Below are 18,642 nucleotides of genomic sequence, written 5' to 3' on the forward strand. Positions count from 1 at the left end.
AGCTCGAGTCGAGTTGGCTTAGGCTCGACTCGAGCTTGAGCCTGTTCACGAGCCTTAACGAGCCAAAAAAACTATAAATTCATACCTGCATGTGAGACTAAAGTAACAATTAAAACTTTGATTATACAATTATATATACAAGATATATAAACATACTAAAAAAAAGTCCATATTTTATTAAAATAATAATATCTACTATCACTATTATGTAAATGTACTATCTATAGTTAACTATTATTTACATTTATATTTTTTAAATATATAAATAGCATATTTCTCTTATTTTTTATACATATTTTTATATTATTTAATATATAAATAATAAATATTAAACGAGTCAGCTAACGAGCCGAGCTTACGAGCCGAGCTTTAGAATGTTTGGGCTTGTTTATTAAAAATTTAACGAACTCGAACTCGAGCTCGAACGCAGAAAAAATTTAACGAACCGAGTTCGAACGAGCTCTTACCGAGCCGAGCTCGAGCCTGTTCATGAACGGCTCTGTTCATTTGCAGTCCTAGGTGTGACTAGGGGGGCGCTGTATTAATATTACCAGCGCCCCCTCCCGCTGATCTGGGCCATCCATTGTTGTACTCGTGGACACGTGTATGGATGGGGTTAAAAGGAAGTCACACCCGGGCCCAGGCGTGAGTGGTGTGAGTACTTTTGATTCTTTTGCCGGATAGTGCGATGCACGTGTCACATTTCTTGTGGTTTGCATGGTTGTAAAGTAGAGATATTTTCAGAATGATTGACATAAAGTAAAGGTGGGGAATCTTCGTTCTTACACATGGGCCACTTTTGCTATTTATTTGGTACTAGAAAACATTTGATGGTAGAGAGGAATATGCTTTTGCAGTGGGATAGCTATTGTGGTGATATTGTTTTCTGGTACATTGTTTTGTCCCTCATTTTCTGTCTTTCTTTTTTATTGATTGTATTGGTAAACAATGTTGTACTCCTTAGAAGAGTATCCCGAGAATTATGGGCAGTTCACTCAAATATGTGTAGATCGTTTTTTGACGTGGCAAATAGGACTTTGGTAAGAGAGCCGTCAGTCAGCTCCAGCGAAGTTTGTTCCAGTGTACAAGGAGCAGAGGGAAAAAAAATATCAAAGCTAAGGCGTCTAAACAGAAGAGTTAGCAGAGGTAAGAGAATCTGCAAAATTTGTAGGATAAAAGATTTGAAGAATCTCCAAGAGATGTACTTCTCGTATCAAATAATCTTCAAATTGCTCAAATTGAGCTCTTTCATCTTGTACCAATTTTCTTTTGCAACTTGATAAAACACAAGTATTCGACTTCCTACTCGATGTCTCGGACATTGTAAATCACCTGTGCAAACCAATGCTACCATCGCCTCCCCATCGTTGTCATGTTCTACCATGGCTAGTGCCTGTCAACCAAAATTTAACAAAATATTGTACTAATTTAGTTCAATTGATAATCTTTGTTACAAAATTTAACAAAATGATCCATACAAAAATAATTTTCAATGGGACACAAATGTGAACTAAATGTTTTGCCTCTCAAAACTACACAAAATTGATACAAGTAATTGCAAGCCTAATTTACCCAATAATCTTTTATCAAATTAACCCCTATGCAGTTCTATTTAATGATATTTAAAATTTAGGTTTGATAGCTTACTTAAGCATTTGAAGATTATATTAAAGAGCTTAATCATGATACATTTGAAATGCCTTTTGTGTTGGAGAAAAAAAAAAATCTCCTTAATGCTCTTATACCACTATCAGAAATTTGGAATCAAGTTATGATGATTCATACAAGCGGATTTTTGTCTCCTTAAGGTTGCTTCTCTCACACTTAACACGCAATAGCAAATCCTCACAATTTAATGGATTTTTGTCACGTAATCTGTCATGACCTAAACTCGGTATCTAAAGGTTTGGCGTCGCAATAAGACAAAAAATAAAATAATTCTAAGATTTCTGTAGTAATAGCGCAAGTGAATAAATTAAAATAAAACAAATGGGTAACAAAAGTTTATTAAAAGGAAAATAATCATCTGGGCTTTATTTTATTACAATAGTCTGATCAGAATTATAGATCGTAATAAAAAAAACACTATGATTCATTCCCAATCTCAATCCCGCTAAATCTCATCACCTGAAAGGGTTAACAGTTATAAGCACATGGCAGAGTGAGAAATATTATACAATGAGTATGAGGGTACAGAAATTACCATGGATAATTGTTTGGCTAAAAATAGAGATTAGTTTGGTAACTGAAATACATAATTAATTTTAAATAACAGAAGCATAATACAGAAATCATGTAAGCAAATAATCATAACCACAGTACAAAATAGAGGTCACCAGAGTGACAATCAGAACAGAGGTCAATGGATCCATGACAAACAGAGGACTACAAAGTGGCCAAACCAAGGTCAATGGTTTATTTAAGTCCACCAAGATACGTGACTCCCGTGGTGATAATTATAGAAAATAATTGTTTACAAAATCATTGTCAAATAATTTTTAAAATTTACACAAACATATCCTTGAGTTTCAATTTAAGCAAATAGGGTTCAGAAAATAATCAATGTAATTGAAATATTAATATAATTTATAAATCACAAATTGCGTAAAATAAATTATGATAACTCTAAACATACGTAAAATTTATTATGGTAACTCAAGATATAATATAACTCACCTTAATGTTAATTCTAACTTTTTACCTTTCGTTCACTGCGACCCACTAAGTACTTCAAACTAAACTCAGAGTTTTATATACAAAACAAAACATTAGAGAGAGAGAGAGAGAGAGAGAAAGAGAGAGAGAGTTAGAGTGTTTGGAAAAAATGATGAGGCTCAAACTGATTAACACATCTATATATATTTAATGAAGAAGGCGTGGACGGCAAGACAGCTTGGGGGGCACGCATCATGGTCGTACAGAAAATGTTATGTTTCGGTGTATTTTTTTCAGGAAAAATATAGAGAAAAATATAATAAAAATACCATAATACTCAGAAAATAATATTGAACAAATAATATAAAGTTAAAATTATTTTTTGAAATAATTTTTTTTTAGTATAAAAATATATAGATTATTAAACTTAAGATAATGTGAATAATTAATTAGAAAAATATACTATTATATATATATATATATATATATATATATATATTTGTTTTTATACTCTAAACTTTAATACCATCTAACTCTTTAAATCACATGCTTCCACAATTTAATATTAACGTGGTGTTAAATTAATTGAATATTTGGGATGTCACATAATCTCTCTAAACTCGAATTTTTCTCATTTGATCTCTCTATCTAAGATCTCCATATCACTTATCTTGATCTATTTGTTGGATATCTATCACCCAATGTGAGGGGTATGTAACATGTCCGGGAGGTACCCGCGCGCGTTAAATAGTTTGGACTCTCGAGATCTCTTTGATCAAGTCTCACTAGTACAATGTGAAACATAGATGAGAGTTTAGATTTGGCAACTTTTAGAAAATCCATTTTATTGCAAAACCTTTTGCCAGAAATGGACTGCGTCATTAGATCTCAGAGTCGCTATCTAATATTTTTGCGAAATTAGAAAACCCATGACTCATGCCAAGGCCACTGTTCGTCATAACCAAAAATTGTCTCGGTTCGAAACCTTAGGTATGAGAGGAGAAGGTCATTAATTGAGCACCCCCACTCATCCGATCAAAAGATCGGCCTTTACTAAACCATGATATGAATTTTATTTACTTTATATGTTCATATTTCGATTATTTAATAATTCCTAAAATTACTATGTGAAACATACAAGTATAGACTGTGTCATTCAGTTTGGAACGATTTGATTTCATGTATTTTGAAAGAGTTTTGAAGATGTACAACCCAAATAAATTGAGTTTACAAATATAAAAAATCAACATTATTCCAAATTAAGCGGCACGACCTCCATCTATTAGTGTTCATACAGTTATATCAAGTAAGCAAGTAGCCATATGGTAGGATGTTTAAACATAATAAGAAAAAAGAACACACAAGTTGGATGATAAAGCATAAAAACTTACATAGCTAACGTCCTACGAACGAGCTACAAAACAAAGTTAGTAAATCATGCATTATCTTATATACAAAATCCTAATGTAATTCACTCATGAGATGCAACTAAAGATTCGACTTTTAAGATATTGACATGTGAATCATCTCAAGAACATGAGGTAGCACACATAATTATATAGGAATTAATTAAATCCACAAATGTAGACTTAGCCGAATCAAGATGCATGAAACATGGATGTAAAGCATAAATATGATGAAAAATAGATATGATGTTTATGTACAAATAAGGAAAGCGAGTAAAAGAATGAGATAGAAAGAAGTAGGGATGGGGAATTATTACAACACTTGAATTATTACATATCCAAATAAAGAAGGAGGAAGAAAACAAATATTACAGCAAAATATAAAAATCCTCACAAACTCTCAAAATAAAAATAAAATAAAGAAAAAGCTTCATATGCCTTGAAAACCATCGGAAATTGTTCCGTAAAGCAGGAAAACTGCTCTATTTTGTCTGGGAAAACTTATTTTGCGGGAGCACTATTCATCCCGGGGGCACTATTCATTGTCGAAAGTACTATTCACCCTGGCAGTTACTATTCACCCTCTTTGGTCATTATTCATCTTATTGGACATTTTTCGCCTACGGTTACTATTCATCGCCACAGGTACTATTCATCGTCGGGGTTACTATTCACCTCCGGAAGTTACTATTCACCACCGGAGGTTACTATTCATCGTCGATCACTATTCATCCAGTGGGGTCACATCTTTACCAAATTAGGTGGTTCAACCGACCATTTAAAACGGTAAAATGACAACAATTTATATAAGTAGTAAATTATAACATTTTATATCAATTACAACAGTTTATATACAACGGTAAATTACAGTAGATATGTGGGTGGCGTAACATTCCCGTTAAAGTAATAAAATAGTTATATAAAAAAATAATAAATTACAACAGATATGTGAGTGGTGCAGCCTTCCCATTAATGGTAAAACAATTATATAAAAAGTAATTTACAATAGATATGTAGGTAGTGCAGCCTTCCCATTAAAGTGATAAATAAATAATAAAAAAAAGTTATGAAAAGCAGTAAATGATGTATTTAAACAAATTATATCACATTCTTAAATTAAATGAAAGTTTGTGAAAATTCACCTTTCAAGGAAATGATGAATTTCCTGATTTACAAACTTTCTTCTGATCACCCTCAAGGTTATGGAATGTGTTCTCAATTCAAAATTCAAAATTCAAAATTTCAACTGTAATGGTTGGTTTAGATGTATTGGAAAGAAAGGTTTTGTTTTGAAAAATAAAATATCTCCCTCTCTTAAAAAAAAAAAAAAAAAAACTATTTTTTTTTCTTTCTGATCTTTTTTTTCCTCTCAATTTCCTCTGTCTGATCCTTTCCTCAATTCTCTCATCTCCATTCTCCTTCCTCCCCTCTCTCCTTTTATAGAAACCAATCATAGGAAACAAACAAATATGAAACGGTGGAGTGGATTGTTTTTTTATAATATCATAATATAATATAATATATATAATGAGAGTGCATAGTGGGGGCAAATGCACCACCGAAAGTAACTATATATACAATATTATATATATACATATATATATATGTTTAGTGACACCAACTTTAACTTATTTTATTATAAACTATTTAAAATGTATAATTTATACCAACTTATGTACAATATTAATAAACTAATAAAATATATGGTCTAAAATAATTTGTTTAAAACATATGTAGGTTGGGATTAAAGATCAAATTCCATCTTTCTTACTGAGAATTTTGTGAGATAACATATTCTTGTTTTCATCATTGGGTAATCAAAAGAAAGCGCCCAAGTCTTAGGGTTGGTCAAAATGGGGTGTCTACAGTTGCCCCTCTTCGACAGAGCTCAAAGTCATTTCTTAACGTAAGTAAAATGTCAAAACCGGAAGATGACCCTTTTGACAAGGCTGTAAGACTTGGGCAAACAAACAAGATGCAGATGCAATTGGTTGAACCCGAAGGTTGCCTACGTATCCCTTTACAAGGAATCAAACCAGCGTAGTTCAGGGGCAGAATGCACATGATATGCAATTGAAAATTGAATTCTTTTTTTTTTTTTTTGTCTTTTTTGAAAAAAAGTGCATGACTAATGCAATACAACAGGTAATATGAAGCATAACAAGGGATACAACCCGAATACATCCATGTAAGAGAACGAAATGTAACCGATGAATGGTTCCAAAATGAGGAAGGTATTAGCCAAGGGATAGTCTTAACCAACAACCCAAGAAAATGGAGGTATTAACCAATAATGGTTTGGACTGCCAACCCGAGAAAGAGCTAGCACAAACGAGTGGTTTTTACAACCCAAAAAGTGGGAGCCAGCATAAATTATGTCAAAAGGTGATGTGAATAGATTGTAGCCAAGTGATTCAACATGTAACTATGCAAATGATATGCTAATGCAAGTGAAAGTCGATTTTTTCTGTTTCTTCTTTTATTTAGGAAACTCATGATGTGTACAATGCAAGATGTAATGTATAGTGAGGCAAGCCTCATGCAAATGATATGAAATACAAGAGGATGCATCACATACAAATGTGCATACTGCACAAATGAAAGAAAGGGGTGCATCGCATACAAATGTGCATATCGCACAAATGAAAGAGGGGGGTGCATCGTATACAAATATGCATACTGCACAAATGAAAGAAGGGGTGCATCACATACAAATATGCCACAACACAAATGATGAACTTGAAATACAAACATGTCTCATGCGAGAGGAGGAAAGATGGTGTGAACACTAGGCGCACTTGATGTTTTTAATCGAGTAAATCAACAACCTAACGCATCTCACACGAAAGGAGGGAAGATGGTGTGAACACCAGGCACACCTGATATTTTTAACCAAGTAAATCAACAACCTAACGCGTCTTACGCGAAAAGAGGAAAGATGGTGTGAACATTAGGCGCACCTGATGTTTTTAACCGAGAACAACCTAATGTGTCTCATGCAAAAGGAGGAATGATGGTGTGAATACCAGGCACACCTGATGTTTTTAACTAAGTAAAACAACAACCTAATGCGTCTCATGCGAAAGGAGGAAGGATGGTGTAAACATCAAGTGCACCTGATGTTTTTAACCGAGTAAATCAACAACCTAGCGCGTCTCACGTGAAAGGAGGAAAGATGGTGAACAAATCCAAACGCATCTCACGCGAGAGGAGAATTAGTGAACAAATCCAAACGTGTCTCACGCAAGAGAAGAAATAGTGAACGGATCCAAACACATCTCATGCGAGAGGAGAAATAGTGAACAAATCTAAACGCGTCTCACGCAAGAGGAGAAAATGTGGTATAACTAACAAACGTACCTAACTATATCTCATACAGAGAGGGGGAGGTTTTAACCTGGTAAACATCAAATCCTAACACGTTTCACTTGAAATGGACAAAGGTGGTGTAACCAACAAGCGTACCTAATCGTATTTCATACGGAGAGAGGAATGGTTTTAGCCGAAAACACATCTAATTCTAACACGTTTCACGTGAAAGGAGCAAAGGTGGTGTAATCAACAGGCGTACCTAACCGCATCTCATACGGAGAGAGGGAAGGTTTTAACCGGAAACACATCTAATCCTAACATGTTTCATACGGAAAGAGAAAAGGTAAATTCAAAGTCCAAACACATCTCACATGAGTGGAAGAAGGTACAGTAGAATGATTTTTTTTTTTTTTGGTATCAATACCAAATAACATATATGTATACATAACATATGCATAATACAAATACATATACTTGCATACACATGCAAATTATATACATATACGAAGACACACAATATACACATTCAAGGAATATTTCGTTACTATCGAGGATATTCCATATTATGACGTTAGCGTTGCGTTAGCTAACGTCACCACAGAAAAATAAAACAAAAATCCGACTCTACTGCTACGAGGGTTCGAACCCCTAACCTCGGGCTCATTCGACCAATCCCTAACCGCTTAGCCAAACCAATTCTTTTGACAAAATATATATACAAGACATATGCATACAGACACAGTACATATACATATCTATATCTTTCCTGCCTCCCTTGTTTTTGTCTCACTCTCTCTTCCTTCATCTTCTTCAAGCGTTGTGTCTAGCACATGATTTCAATAATCGCAACGCCTGACAGACAGGCTGCCCCAATTCTTCAACGCCTTATCCCAATGTTTCTCCTCCTTGTCTTCTTCTTTTTTTTCTTCTTCTCTCGTCTTAAGTTAAGGCCTGTGAGAGAGGGGCAGAGCAAAAGCCTACAAACTTTCTCTGCCACCACTCTGCAACCTCTTTCTTTTGCATTATTCTCCTCTGCCATGGCCTCTTTACATGGTTCTCTCACTCTTTTTCCAAACCTGAACGAGTCCACGATAGAGAAGACCGATTCCGACTCCTCTGAGCCTCAACTACGGGCTCCTCCTCCTTCTCCTGTTTTCAGCTTTCCAGGCATGTCAGTTGAGCAAATAATGGTGGCACAGTCTGACATCGAAGCTAACTCATATACGCTGAGGTCATGTGTGGAGACCGTCACTACGGTCTCCAACTTGTCTCGTCGACTACAGAACAGGATGTGTGAGGTATATCAATTAAATGCACAACTCTCCCTCCTCCAACGTATGTACAAAGAAGCTAGAGTAGAAATTAGTGCACTAAAAAAGCAGAACAAAGAGCAGAAATAATAGGCCACCTTTGTGGCTTGATTCGGAGTTTCTTTGCACAACCAATTTGATAGCCGACGAGGAGTAATCTCCTTTGGAAGTTCTGCCAAGGCCGAGGCAGAGTCTTCAAGAGTTTCGAAGGAGTAAAGATGAAGCGAGGCAGCTGATAGTAAAGTCAGGCAACGAAGCTATGTGCAAATGAAGTCAATTGTAATCTTCGCTGCCGGGCTGCTGCTGGAAAAATGAGAAAATGCTTTTCTCTCTCCCTCTCTCTCTTTTTAATTTATTTTTTTTGTTTATTTGTTTGTTTGTTTGTTTGCTTGTTTGTTTGTTTTTTTTTTGTTTGTTTGGAGTGGGCACCTATAACTTCAACTTCTTTTTGTACAACTTTGATCAGGGTTAATCCCTAGCATTTAATAAAACGAGTTTGTTTTGCAATCTGAATGACATGAATAGCACAACATTGAACATAAAAATCATCTTGTTTTGAATTTTGAACTTGAAAATGACTGCATTTTAGTGAATTCTGAACTGAATATTGAGTCTATCACTAACCAAAACACATAACATAATTTAATGAAATGAAAATGAAGCAAAAACCATCTCAAAACATACCATTTTGCGCTTGTCGGAGCAAAATGAATGCAAAATAGAACAACACCAGTAGACTGCCCAACAAAAAAGCATCGCCAACGACAACTACTGTGCATTTTCCGATGATTGCTTGATTAAGGTGACAAGAACTCGATAGTATGGGTAAAAGACGAAAAACCTGACTCAACTGTGCCCCTAGTTCATCACTTTTGCCCTTTTTGTTTTTCCTTTCTGCTAAAGCGATTTTGATCAACATGAGAGGTAAATTAGAACACTTGTTCCATTTTCTATCTTGAAATCATATGAGCCAAATTATGAGCACTGAAAATTTTCCCTTTTTGGTCCAAAGAATGGTTTGAGTTTTGGAAAAATGGAATAATTTTTGAGAAAATCAGTCAACTTCATTAAAAGTCCTCGAAATCTATTTTCGCAAATGACCACTACTTGATCAACATGAAACCAACCCTTGAGATGTACAACTGAATTTGTCTTGCGACTGAACTCGTCATGAAGGAGAAATAGGACAAATGAATCAAATGGGGACGAGCCAATCAAATATGGATAGTCGAATCGAATAAAGATACACCAATCAAACATGGACGAAATGAGTGAGTTGAAAAATGATTAAGGCCGGACTTTAAGATGAAGCTACCTATGTATCCCAAAGATAGGAATCAAGCCATACGTAGTTCCGGTTAAGATTCACTCGGGTATTGACACTCCCCTTTTGTGCTCTAACTTTTTCCAAAGCCGCCGTTTCGGGTTTTCAACCTTGCGAGCTTTTTATTTTTTTCATTTCATTTTTTTTTAATTATTATTTTCTATTTTACTCTAACTTTTACCTGGGTCACCCTTTCGGGTTTTCAGCCTAGCGAGCCTCTCAAGGGTAGTACTTATTCAGCTTGTCCATATTGATTGGTTGTGAGAACTCCAAACCAAGGTTTTCAAACCCAGATCAGATCGGCCGGTCGAACCGGGAACCGGGAACCGGGCCTAGTTCCTGTCCGACCAACCCTGTAAACCCGGAGGAGGCTCAAAACTGCTCTTAAATGAGAGAACCGGATGGCCCACCGGTTCAACTGGCAAACCCGGTGACCCGGACGGGTTAATGAGGAACTGGGTGGGTTTGTTGGCCTGAAATCTCACTTTCTCTTCGTAGAATTCTGGTGGTGAACGGAAGTTACGAAGGAAACAAATCTGGCGGTGAGGTGAATACAAAGGGTGGGGTGGCAAGTGGTGTGCATAGATAGGGGTATTTTACCAACAATGAAGGAATAGGCAATCCATCTTCGCAGTTTTTGATCTGAGGACTGGTCTATCCTTGAGATCCACAATCCCATCTTGTGTGTAATCCTTTCTTCTATTCACTTCACCTTTCTCTTCCTCTATCTTTGCATAACCCTCTATCCATTCCATAGGACCTAATTTCTCTTCCTCTACCTTCACCGTAGTAGCTAGAGAGAGAGAGAGAGAGAGAGTGCAGAGACAAGGACTTTTTTTTTTTTTTGATTTAAGTCTTCTTTTTTGATTCAAGCAGAGACAAGGACTTTAGGTGCATGCATATGGTCAATTTAGCTTTTGACTTTTATAATGTTTGGCAATCAAAGGACCAGTATTTCGGTCTCGAACCTTTTCATCATCATCTAGAAGTATGTACTATGTAGTAATAGTATTATACAAATATAAAAGGGCAAATTACACAACTCTTGAGATTTGAGTGATATTTTAAAATCCTATTTGAATTTAAATTTTTTATTTTATTTTTTCATTTATATTTTAATATATATATATTTAATATATTTATAACGTAATTATGACATCACGGTTCGACTGGTTTGACCCGGCAGTTGAACCAGTGACCCGTCCACCCGGTCACTTTTCCGGTTCGCTCACCGGTCCGGGTTTCAAAATATTGCTTCAAACCATCCAAATCCATGAGAATGACTGCTACTCCTGACCAGATTGATTTAACGATGTAAGGACCCGTCCAATTGGGTCTAAACTTGCCCCTAGGGTCGTGACTAGGAGCTCGATTGTCTTTCAACACTAAATCCCCTTCCATCAAATTCCTGGATCTAACCTTTTTGTTGAATGCTCTGGCAATCCTACTTTGATACCCCTGAATGTGGTATAACACCTTCAATCTTTTCTCATCAAATAGCATCAGTTCCTCTAATCGGTTTTGTTGCCAATCAGCTTATGTTATTTGACATTCAGCCATAATCCTTAATAAAGGCACTTCCAACTCAATTGGCAAAACAGCCTCCATTCCATATACCAAAGAGTAAAGGGTTGCCCCTGTAGACGTTCGAATTAATATCCTGTGTCCCCGAAGTGCAAAAGGTAACTTACCTGGCCAATCTCTATAAGTTTCTACCATCTTACACAGAATGGTCATGATATTCTTATTTGCAGCTTCAACGGCTCCATTGGATTGTGGCTTGTAAGTTGATGACTTGTGAAAAGCCACGTTATACTTCTCGAGTATAACTACCACTTCTCCTTTGAAATGTGAGCCATTGTCTGAAATTAATTCGTTTGGCACCCCGTATCTGCAGATAATGTTATTCCTGATAAATTTGGCCATGTGTGATGCTTTCAACACTGAATACAACTGTGCTTCAACCCACTTGGTAAAATAGTCAATGGCAACCAAGATGAACTGATGCTCATTTGAACTTTTCAGTGTGACTGCCCCGATAATATCTATGCCCCAAACTGAGAAAGGCCAAGACGAAGTCAGGTTGTAGAGTTTTGATGGCCGGATGTTCATGCAATTGTTGTGGATTTGACATTTGTGGCATCGCCTAACAAAGTTGATACAATCACTCTCCATGGTTGACCAGTAGTATCATTGTCTAAGGATTTTTTTGGCTAGCATTATACTGTTCATATGGGCTCCACACTCTCCTCCACGGATGGCTTCCCTGATACGTTTTGTCCTTTCTTCCTCTACACACAGCTTGTGCATTCCCAAATACCCTCTCTTGTATAACTTATCTACACAAATGACGAATTGAGTGGCCAGACACTGTGTCCCCCTTTTGTCTTTGGTGTTTACCTCTTGTGGGTATGTACCACTTTCCAGAAAATTCAAAATATCAAAGTACCAGGGGTTTTCGTCTTGAACTTTCTTCCATTGCGACTATTATTGCATACGTGGGGCGTACTTTTGTTCTACAAGGATCGGGCGCATCTTGACCCCGACCGGTATATCTATCATTGATGCCAAGGTTGCCAACGCATCACCAAATCGATTGTTCTCTCTTACCAGGTGTGTAAAAGTCAGTTTTTCGAACCTCGGGATCAATATATCCAAGGTCTGATGGTAGACTTTCATTTTTTCCTCTTTAACTTTCCAATTTCCGTTGGCTTGAGAGACGACCAAGTTCGAGTCCCCGATCACATCCAACCTTATTGCCCCTAGTTCTAGGGCTGCTTCCAATCCAGCAATGCACGCCTCGTACTCTGCTTAGTTGTTAGATACCTTGAATTAGAGTTTGAAAGCTAAGGGGATATGGGAATCATCCGGCGCTATGAGCAACACACCTATCCCATAGCCAAATCGATTAGACGCTCCCTTAAAGTATAACTTCCAAGTGTCTTCTTCCATCTACATGACCTCTTCATCTGGGAATGAGTACTCCATATCTGTTCCTCCTTCAATTAGGTGATCAGCCAAAAATTCTGCTACGGCCCTTCCTTTGACAGATTTGCGAGTGACATACTTAATGTCAAATTTGTAAAGCAAAAGCAACCAATGAGCTAGCCTACCGGTAAGTGCTGGTTTCTCAAAAAGATATTTGATTGGGTCTAATCTTGAAACCAAAATTACCGAGTGAGCTAATAGGTAGTGTCTCAACTTCCTGGTGGCCCATACCAAAGCTAAACAAGCTTTTTCCAAAGGAGTATAGCGGGTCTCATATTCAAGCATCTTTTTACTTAAGTAGTAGATGGCCTTCTCCACTTTCTCATCTGACTCTTGTGCAAACATACATCCCATAGTTGATTCGGTCACTGATAAGTACAAGATCAGCGGGATCCCTAGCTCAGGCGGTGATAACACAGGTGGATTTCGCATATACTGCTTGACTTGCTCGAATGCAAACTGACATCGATTATCCCATTAGAACTTCTTCTCTTTCTTTAGAAGACCAAATAATGGTTCACAAGTCAAGGTTAGCTTTGAAATAAACCTCCTTATGAATTGCACCTTTCCCAGAAAGCCCCGTACCTCATTTTCAGTCGTTGGTGGCGGCATTTCTAAGATGGCCTTAATTTTAGATCGATCAACTTTGATTCCCTGCTGTGTGATAAAAAATCCCAACATCTTGCACGCAGTTACCCCAAAGGTGCATTTCTGTAGATTCAGCCTTAGCCTATATTCCTTAATTCTCTCAAAGAATTTCTTCAATGCAGTGTAATGGCTTTCCCGATCTTGGGACTTGACAATCATGTCATCTATATACACCTCAACTTCCTTGTGGATCATATCATGCAAAAGAGTGGTAGCAGCTTTCTGATAAGTGGCCCCGACATTCTTCAAACCGAATGGCATAACCCTGTAGCAGTATGCCCCCCATGGTGTGGTAAATGCTGTCTTTTCTCTATCCTCTGGAGCCATAAGGATCTGGTTATACCCTGAAAAACCATCCATGAATAACAGTAAGACATGCCCTGCAGTGAAGTCTACCAATTCGTCAATATGTAGCAATGGGAAATCATCCTTCGGACTAGCCTTATTCAAATCTCGGAAGTCAACACAAACTCGGATTCTGCCATCTTTCTTAACCAAGTAGGATATTCTGATACGAGCAAAAACCCAGCATTGATTTGCTTGGTAACCTCTTCTTTAATTTTCAAAGCCCAATCCGAACGAATTCTGCGAAGCTTCTGTTTGACAGGTCGGGCCTCAGGGTCGAAAGGGATCCTATGTTGTACAATCTCAAGGTCAATTCCTGGCATGTTTTCGTAGGACCATGCAAAAATATCTTTGAATTCTTTTAATAAAGCAACTAATTGTTCACGTTCCTCTGAAGACAATATAGAACCAATTTGGATCAAGCGAGGATCTTTTTCAGTTCCCATATTTACAAAAATAATTTCATCCACTAATGGCTTAGCACACATTTCTTCCTCCGGGTCGATTAAATTTTTCAAAGCTCGAGGAATTTCTTCCTTTCGTTTTTATCAAGATCTTGAAAATTTTGGTCAATGTTATGAACTATGGGCACAGAAAAGTAAGCGGAAATCACATCTTCATTCAAAGCCTCGTGTTCACAAGTTGCAACAGACTCAAAAGAGAAAGAAAAAGAAGACTTAGACATCTTAGACAAACTTAAATCTGCCTCTAACCCCACAGGCCTACCGGACTGAGACTCAACAGCTAATTTAGAACTCTCAATACAACTCTTTTCAAAATGTCAATTTATTTGTAAGCCATTCACTGCATCCATGATGAAGCTTGAGCAGTCAGCAGGTACCTCTTCCCCGATCACGGCAATGGCCATATCCCCTAAATTCATCGTTTCAGTGCTAGTATGTGATTCTGTCAGTAAATCAGCCAGTGTTAGACCCAAGACTTTCTCTGTGCTACTTTCCGAGCTAACTTCTCTATCTTGTCCGTTGTCGATACTAGGATCTACCCACTCCTCGTCACTATCGGAGAGATGATGATCGAAGAAAATCTCAAACCCAGGGTATCTCTCCACTTGATCAATCCAGGGCTCAGGGAAACCACAGAAAGGGAAGTCTTCTCCTTGGCAGACAAAGCGTTCGTTCAAAGTCCCATTGATTGGCCTATAAACCAGTTCATACTTATTTCCCATCTTCTTTGCATTGATTCTCTCTCTCATTTCCTTCATTTTCTTCTCCCAGTGTTTTACTGTTGGTTCATATCCCAACCCAAATGCATGTGGGTTATGGATTACCTTAGTTATCTTTGTGGTGCCTTGTAGGCCACGTCTTCCCAATCTAAATCCTAGGATGTATCCTAGCTTGTTCATCATATAGACTGACTGAGCACTCAAATGTGTACCCTCTATTTTTGCCATTATTGTCTGCACTAGCCGTGCTTCTGCCAAGGTAAAACCCAGAGAAAAATATCTTCACTCCCATGTTGTACTTCTAGTACTGGTGTTGTGACTTCTGGAGGAGCGTGGATCGTAGAATTGCCAAAAAACTGTGGCAATCCCTCCATTGTGTGGGTACTTCACTAACTGGTGTACGGTTGAAGACACAGCTCTCATCTTATGCAACCAAGGCCAACCCAACAATAGGTTGAAAGTTGTCGGGACATCCATGACATAGAATTCTACCTCATGCTCAAAGGGACCAAGTAATATCTGTACCTTGAAAGTCCCCATAACATTCATGCTAGTGTTATCATAAGCCCGAATAACTTAGCTTGTTGGCGTGAAGTCAGCTAGCTTTAACCTGATCGCATAAGCAGTCCTTGTTGGGCAGACATTAATGGCTAAACCGGTATCAACTAAAACTACTGGAATCCACTTCTTTCTACACTCCAAGGCCACATACAAAGGCTTGTTGTGGTCAACCCCCTCAGGTGGTAACTCTTCATCTATAAATGATAACATAGGGGTCGTGTCTCTAGGTATGATGAAAGATACTAACTGATCTGGCGTTGTCTCAATGGATAGCTTGGCCATGTTTAAGGCTGACAACATCGCTTGTCGGTGTTATCGGGAAGCCATGAAAAGTCCCAGGATGGAGATATTTGCTTGGATATGTTTTAGCCGTTTAAAACCAGGTCTTCTTCTGCTTCTTTCTCTTTCTCTTTCTCTTTATCAATGTTTGTATCTTTGCCCAAGGACTCGCCTTGGTCTAGTTGTGGAGGTTTAAAGTAATGCCCACTCCTAGTTAGGTGATCAATTTCTTCGAAATACCAAGTCTCATCAAGCAAAATACTACTCTATTCATCATCGATGTGAGTGAGCTACAGATCGCTATCATTCCACTATTCACCTTCGCTAATCGAAAGACAGTTGTCAGGCTCTATATGAATCATTCCCACGTTATACTCCGGCAGACTTTCTGATTCTTCTTCTCTCTTTGAACCTCTTTCGTTGCCACTGTTTTCAAAATTTCCGGTGTCAGTTTTTGGTTCATCTATTTTTCGCTTAGTTTCCCCATTAGAACCTTCATCATTGCTTGCCTAAATGTGAGTAGCATTGGAACTTCTTGGATCCCACCAGCCGATCTGCACATTTCCCAAATCCAATTCCTCAAAGAATTTGAGATTGTCTAGGTTTTCTTCTAGATTGGCCAAGTCATCTAATCCATGTTCAAGCATATCTTCTCCAACGATATTGATGGTACATGAGTCAGGTAGGATAACTTCCGGTTTCAACTGTCCATTAGGTACTATGTATTTGTTGGGATCATATCCTTCTTCCGGTAGTTTTCCAATCTCAATCACTAGTACTTTGGTTATGTCTTCTTTGGATCCTTCTCTTGATACGGTCTTTTCTTCTTCAGTTTGCAATACCACCACCACTATGGTTTGTTTTGGCTTTGGTTGGGTTAGAGGTGCATCCATTATACATAAATCAATGCTCTCTAGAATGCATACCTCGAGTTTGGGTAGATGGACAAGTGTGATGTATATACTAGGGTTAAAGGTGGGTGGGAGTGTATGGATATGGTTGAGGCGAGGAGGTGGTCGATTTTTGTCATGGGGTGGCAACGGGTTGGTAGTGATGTTGGATTTTAGTGGTTGTGGGGGAGCTATGATCTTATTATCAATGAGGTCTTGGATCTCACGGCGAAGGCGAAAACAGTGGTCAGTGTTATGTCCAGGTTGTTGATGAAAGGCACAGTATTTGGTAGGGTCGTGTTTGGCTGGGAGAGGATCAGGAAGAGGTCGAGGGTCTAGAGGCTTGAGATACCCTCTTTCTATCAAGATTTTCATAGCTTTGGCCGGGGACATGTAGAGAGGGTTAAAGGTTCTGGCCGTGGTTCGGGTTGAGTTGGTTGTTTATAGGCCAGCATAAGCAAAGGGGTTGGCTGTTTTAGTGGTGGTGGCAACCAAGTTGATTTCAGAGGGCTTCACAGCTGTGATACCACTGGTGGTAGCATTGGAATTGCGACCAAAAGGCTTCCGAACAGGTTCCTTATCATTATTCCTTGTTTGATAACATCCTCTATCTGGACCCCTATCTCATTTAAGTCATTAAAAGTGAAGCGCGGGAGGATTATCATTTTCTATAACATCTTTCTATGCAGATTTCTGACTATCATACGGATTTGGTCTTTTTCAAGTGGTCTGTTGGTCATCATTGCTGCTTTGGCCCTCTAGCTGGTGATGAAGGCCACGAAACTCTCATTGGGCTCTTGACGAATGGCTTCTAATTCTCAAGTAGTCACTTCAATCTAGGTGTTATTAGCATACTAGGTGATAAAGGCCCTGGCTAACTCTTTGTAACTTTGTTTTACCGAATCCTCTAACTTGGCATACCAAATGGCAGCCACTCTTGACAAAGTTCGTCCGAATAAAGAGAGCTTTTGCGGACGAGTCAAACCCATAGGCTTTAAGACATCCTAGAACAAGCGAATATGCACCATTGAGTTGCCGGAGCCATCAAATCTATCAATATGTGGCATTTTGAACCGTTCTACAACTTCATAACTATCTCAGTGTACCCGTCTTCGATGTCCGGGATTGAATTGACTCCTTGTGCCATTTTGAAAAGTTGTTCCAACTTGGCTAGCTTCAACATAGTTGAGTCAGACTCAGGTGCTTCAAAGGAAATGGGCCCTCCCGCTGGTTGTGGAAGGGGAAATGATCCTCTTGAAGTTTGTGCAGGAACCCTAAGATCTTCTGGTGAGTTAAGTTCAGGAAACTCGTCAGCTGGTGGAGGAGGTGGTGGTGGTGGAATTGGATGAGTCACCGAAGGTGGTTGAACAATGGACGTCCCAGATGGGCATTACAGTTCAGCAAGAGTATTTCCTTAAGCGGCAAGAATAGTGCCTTGGGCAGCAACTGTAGTGGCAATGGTATCCATGCTCCATTGAAGGCCCAATAGTATGTCTGATAAATTTTCTGGAATCTAAGCCATCACTGATTCTGGTGAGTTAAGTGGTGATGATCTAACAGGTGAAGAAAGGAAATTTTGGACAATTGATGAAGCTTTTGTTCTTCTTTGTGTAACCGGTGGCAAAGAAACTAACACTTGCTAACCCTAAACCAAATCTGCACTTTTGCAAAGTCTACCAACACGAGTCCATAGAACTTGTGGGATATCAGACCTTTCGGAAGCTATAGTGCTCGACTACCT

The 18,642-nt window shown here is 38.2% G+C and overlaps 1 protein-coding gene across 1 annotated transcript; it reads right to left on the bottom strand.

Moving 5' to 3' along the window:
- Positions 1 to 1,124: 1,124 nt before the first annotated feature.
- Positions 1,125 to 11,933, bottom strand: LOC145813170 (uncharacterized). Its single transcript, XM_082908441.1, has 4 exons — positions 11,699 to 11,933; positions 11,427 to 11,542; positions 1,333 to 1,393; positions 1,125 to 1,156 (listed from the first exon to the last, which is right to left on the bottom strand). The coding sequence occupies exons 1-4, from the start codon at positions 11,931 to 11,933 to the stop codon at positions 1,125 to 1,127; spliced, it is 444 nt and encodes a 147-aa protein (XP_082764567.1).
- Between the last annotated feature and the right edge of the window lie 6,709 nt (positions 11,934 to 18,642).

Source organism: Camellia sinensis, chromosome 15 (genome assembly GCF_055761805.1).
Source record: "Camellia sinensis isolate YWXY chromosome 15, ASM5576180v1, whole genome shotgun sequence".
NCBI lineage: Eukaryota > Viridiplantae > Streptophyta > Magnoliopsida > Ericales > Theaceae > Camellia > Camellia sinensis.